The sequence below is a fragment of the Monoraphidium neglectum genome (assembly GCF_000611645.1).
Source record: "Monoraphidium neglectum strain SAG 48.87 unplaced genomic scaffold scaffold03666, whole genome shotgun sequence".
Taxonomy (NCBI): domain Eukaryota; kingdom Viridiplantae; phylum Chlorophyta; class Chlorophyceae; order Sphaeropleales; family Selenastraceae; genus Monoraphidium; species Monoraphidium neglectum.
In genome coordinates this window covers 1-4,761 of record NW_014009963.1, presented here as the reverse complement: position 1 = coordinate 4,761, position 4,761 = coordinate 1, and the positions used below count along the sequence as shown (strand labels likewise).

The 4,761-nt window shown below is 66.6% G+C and overlaps 3 protein-coding genes across 3 annotated transcripts in view; 1 reads left to right on the top strand and 2 right to left on the bottom strand.

Annotated features, from left to right (window-relative positions):
• The window catches only part of MNEG_13170 (hypothetical protein), a gene marked incomplete at both ends in the record, with an annotated part of 1,940 nt that extends 1,033 nt beyond the window's left edge, over nucleotides 1–907 (bottom strand). The window contains 2 exons of the mRNA XM_014038360.1: nucleotides 21–231; nucleotides 517–907. Coding sequence (XP_013893814.1) covers nucleotides 21–231; nucleotides 517–907 — 602 coding nt within the window. The remainder of the gene's footprint in view (nucleotides 1–20; nucleotides 232–516) is intronic.
• Nucleotides 908–1,796: 889 nt separating this feature from the next.
• On the top strand, nucleotides 1,797–3,355 carry MNEG_13169 (hypothetical protein; the record flags this gene model as incomplete). Its single annotated transcript, XM_014038359.1, has 4 exons — nucleotides 1,797–1,942; nucleotides 2,137–2,206; nucleotides 2,404–2,741; nucleotides 3,064–3,355. The coding sequence occupies 4 exons, from the start codon at nucleotides 1,797–1,799 to the stop codon at nucleotides 3,353–3,355; spliced, it is 846 nt and encodes a 281-aa protein (XP_013893813.1).
• A 448-nt stretch (nucleotides 3,356–3,803) lies between these two features.
• Nucleotides 3,804–4,077, bottom strand: MNEG_13168 (hypothetical protein; the record flags this gene model as incomplete). Its single annotated transcript, XM_014038358.1, has 1 exon — nucleotides 3,804–4,077. A coding segment is annotated over one exon (274 nt), but the record flags the coding sequence as incomplete, so codon positions are not given.
• Nucleotides 4,078–4,761: the final 684 nt, after the last annotated feature.

Below are 4,761 nucleotides of genomic sequence, written 5' to 3'. Positions count from 1 at the left end.
CCTCGTCATCATAAAGTGACAGCGCATCCGCGTCGCCGGTGAAGCGATGGCTGCCGCCGCTCCTGGCGTCGCCTCCGCCGCGGCCGCCGCGCCCCCCGGGCGCCGCCGCGGCGCGCGCGTGCGCGGCGGCGGGGCCAAGGCTTGGGCCCGAGGGCAGTGCCGGCGGCGCGGCCGCGCGCGGAGCGGGGCCGCGGGCGCTGGCCGGCAGGTCCTCGCTGGAAGACTCCTCGCCTGTTGGGGCGTTGAAACCCGAGGGCGCGGGCGGTGCAGGCTCTGTCTGGGGTGCGTTCCCGAGGGCGCGGCGCGGCGCGCGCGGGCGGCGGCGCCGTTTCGGCAGCCAATGCTGGTGTCGACAAGGTGGCCCCTTGCAAATTCCCACCAGCTGCCTCGGTACCATTCTTCGCAGACGGCTTGATGGTTCAATCATCATCATGTTTGTTCATGAGCTCCTCATGCACAACGGCAAAGGCCCCGACCAACGGGTCGGTTTGATCTTCACCCCCCTTGATGACTCACCGGGCTCCCCGTGGATCTCGCTAATGATCTTTTGGATCTCCTCCTGATCCTCCACCTCCCCCTCCTGCCGACCGTCCGGGTCCGTGCTGCCAACCGCCGCCGTGGCTGCCGCCGCCGCGGGCACGGGCGGGGCTGCGCCGACCATCGCCGGCGGCGGGGGCGGGGAGCCGTCCGTCGACTCGCCCGTCTCACGCTTTTTCAGGACCCGCCTGACCACGGTCTTCTTCACCACCTTTTTCACGACGCGCTTGGCGGCGGTTGAGGATCCCGCCGGCGGCGCCGCCAATGCGGCGGCAGGCGGGGCCCCGTGGTCAAGCGAGCCTGGCTCGCTGCCGCCGCTTTGGGGCGCATCGGCTGTCGCGCTGGCCTGCGGTGCGGGTGAGTAGTCCATGCTGAGTCTGCTGCCTTCAATACAGACAGCGTATCGCATGTCACATACCCAGGACCTGTTCTGTTTTTCGTCTGCGACCTGCTCTGTTTTCGGCGCTGTCTGCGAGTGCGGCAAGGCGGCACGCGCACCTGCACGTCGACGCCGTTGGGTGCAGCTCCTAAAAATGCTTCAGATTCATCTAAATCCCCACCAGCGTCCTTCATTGGAAAAGATCGTAGGCGCGCAGGCCTCCTCCGACTGCAAGGTCAAAGGCTGGTGTTCAATATGACTCAGAGCGTAGGTATCGCATATATATTGAGGAGTTACTCTGACTTTTCACAATACACAAACGCAAGGGGCCCAAGCATGGCTCGCCCTGTTGTAACCCCGAAAGGCGTTCTGTTCGTGTGCTCATTGCGTTGCTGCTGTACATGTGTCCTGATTTGAATTGGCCACAATCGTCTCGTGCTTCTGAGGCCCGCTGTGCTCGTTGAAACACATAAGGAGCACAACCACCCAGCACGGCGCCATGAACTTGTCTGTACAAAAGCGTCTGGCTCAACCCGCAAGCTGCCGCCCTGTTGTGGCCGGTGCGCTTGTGATCGGGTGTCCGGTCTGGCACTCCGCCGAGCTGGGCGCTTATGTGGCCTTTCTTGATGCGCAGGGACCTTTTCAAGGTGCCGTATCATCCGTTCAGGCTCCAGCAACAATGGGCAAGAGGTCGATTCGGTGCGCATTCTCCGCGCGCGCTCAGCTGCGGCGGCCGTGCAAGGCACCTGAGCTGGGATGCAGCGGCGCGCCATATTCCGCACGACTCTGCACTGTGGCATCAGACGGACATGCGTGCATGATGCATTGTATGCTTGACAGGGAGCACAGGGACGTTCCCAGGTCAACCGGGCCCCTCACCATGGCAGCCGCCAAGAAGCGCCCCCACCTCCCCGCCCCACCTCCCTTCAACCCTCAGGCTCAGGCGCGTGCCTTTGAGGAGGGGCTGGCGGCCCTCGCCAAGCAGGCGCTGCAGAACGACCCCGAGGCGGCGGCGCAGCTGAGGAGGTGCGGCGCCCGCGCGTGCGCGCGCTCGCACATGCAGCCAGACCTGCGCCCGTTTGCACGGCTTGCCTCGTCTCAAGCCGAACAACCACGAATAGCTGTGCGTGCGCAGCCGCCTCCCCTTCGCACTGCTGCTCAGCTGGCCGATTTGCTCCACCTTTGGAAACCGCCAACCCTTGGAAACCGCGCATACCCAGGTACGAGGCGGCCGTGGTGCGTCTGGAAAAAGCCAAGGCTGCAGAGAAGGAGCTCGAAAAGATCTTTTCGGTGAGAACTTGACACTGAAAATTGCTTCTCACGGATGCGCTCGCAATTCATGACTGCAGCGCTGCTCGCCACACGCCGCGGCTGCATGTGCGTGCCGTGGCGCCCCTCCTTCGTCTGTTTGCTGCCGGGGCCACCGGCTTTCGGTGGAGGAGCAAACGGCGCCGGCGACCGCGCGTGCCGGCCTATGGCAATCGCAGGAGGCAGCAAAAGCAGCGGTGCTGGAAGATGCGGCCGCCCAAGAGGACGCTAAGACCAAGGCCAACCAGCTGTTGGCCGACGCAGAGGTGGCAGCTGCCGAGAAGCTGCTCAGGGCCGCCCAGATCGAGTACGAGATCGCGGAAGGCGAGCGGTCACGCCTGGGCGCCGCGGCGTTCTCGGACGCTGACCGGGCGGAGAGCGGCAAGGCGGCGGCGGTCGCGGTGGTGGGCGGGCTCGCGGCGGCGGCGCCGCTGGCGCTGGCGGCGGGGGGGGCCGGGGAGCTGCTGTCTCTGGCAGACGCGGCAGCGTGCTGCGCGCTGTTCGGGGTCACTTACAGGTGCGCAGGGTGTGTGTGTATGTGTGTGTGCAGTGTGTGTGTGTGTGTGCTCTTCATGCCAGCATGGGTTGGCGCATGTGATGGAATGGGTGAAGCCTGCTTTTGGGCGAAGGCCGCCGCTGCCTGTCGCCCCGTGGCACTGAGCTGAGGCTGTTCTGAAGGCTCGCACGAATAGCGGACCACCCGCCTGGCAGCCCCATCTACACCCAATTTTGGTGCCGCCTGCTCTCATCATGCACTGTCGGCTCGCTCGACCCCCAAACCGCGCCCTCGCCATGCTCACCTGACGTGTCTTACGCGGCCCCCCGCCGCCCGCCCGCAGGTACGCCGTCCGCGAGGACGCAGCTAACACGCAGCTGCGCGGCGGCGCCATCGCGGCCTTTGCGCTCGTGCGCGCCGCCGGCGGGTTTGACCTCCTGCAGCGCACTGCGGCCGGCGGCGGCGGCGGCGACGCACTGCTGTCGCTCGACGTGGTCGGGCCGGCGGCGCTGTACGCGGCCCAGTGCATGCTCGTGTTCGGCTTTGCGGCGGCGGCGCTCGAGGTCGGTTTCGGCAGCGGGTTTGTGCGGCGAATGCGGGGATCTGCGACGGGCGGCGACGGGCAGCAGCAGTGACGCGGGCGGCCGTGCGCGGACGGCTTTGTGTGTTTTGACGCTGGGCGGGGTGCTGTGAGTGGCGAACACGCTGTGGTTTGCAGGCGCCAGGGGCGCCACCTGGCACGTTTTTGCTTAGATGCCGTGCGCAAGCCTCTTTTTGACGGCACTACAACAACTAATACTGTGACAAGTTTTGCTGATCTGTATTGCACGGCGCAAGGACGGGTACAGACTGTAACCTGCCTGAAGCACTAAAGGCGGCAACAGCATGGGGTGCCGAGCTGCCCACCTTGAGCGCCGCTGTCATTGGACAAAAGAGTACCTGTAACCGTTGAGATGGGACCTGTGGCTGGCTGCTCTGGACAAGCACCCCTGGCAACAACTCTTTGGCAGGGCTCTCCAACCTTTTGGCCCCCAAATTTGGGAATCCCTCCAGACATAGCACAGCAAAAAAACCCTGAGGAGATCAGCGATGCAGGTCCGCCTTCCCAGCCACCACTGCTGACCGCTTCCCGCCACTAGCAGGCAGCGGCGCCGCCGGGTGCGCTGTCGAGGGCAGCACCATCGCCTGCCACGAAGCGGCGTTGCGCCCGCCCCCGCGTCGACCTGACGCTTGGGTTCTTGCTTCAGCCAGCTGCTGCTGCTGGTGCTGCTGCTGGTGCTGCTGCTGGTGCTGCTGCTGGTGCCCCTCAGGCACGCCGCTCCCGCCCTCCCCCCCCCCGCTGTCATGGTCACCCCTGCTGTGCTTTCCACAAAATAAAGCCCCACACGCCCACAATACTGGAGAGCGGCGTTTACACCCAGCCCGACGCGCCCCCCGCTGCTGCTGCCGCCGTACCGCCTGCACCCCCGCGACCAGGGGCGCCGGGCCCGCGCCGCGGCCGAGAACAGCCGCCGCCTACTCGTCCTCCTGGCTGCGCAGGCGGGCGCTGCCGTTGGTGAGGGCGATGTTGAGCTGCGCCGCGCGCTCCACAATCTCCTTGCGCTTGCGGGTGCTCACGTTGTGCGCGACCTCGCCCGCAAACTTCCTGCAGGGCGGGGGCAGGGGCGGCCGCGGGACGGGCGGTGGGCGTGGGGCGTCCGCGGCGGTGCGTTTCTGAAGCTGAGCGGGCCCGCCGCCGTTGTGCCACATGGGCAGGGCGGCTGCGGGGCGAGCGGGGCCCCGGCGCGGCGCGGCGTGCGCGGCATGCTTCGTGCACCGGGTCCGGCTTGGGCCGGCTGGACGCTATCCAAAGACATGCCAGCCCGCACAGTACACGCCCATGCATTCGCCCAGAAAACGCCTCTCCCCCCCCTGCACGCAACAACATGGGCCCAGCACGGCCCCGGCCAGCCCCGGCCCACCACTCAGAACCCACCGCACCCTCCTGCCAGCGCTCTCCATCCACCCAACCAGACGGCACATGCAACCGCCACACCCCTCC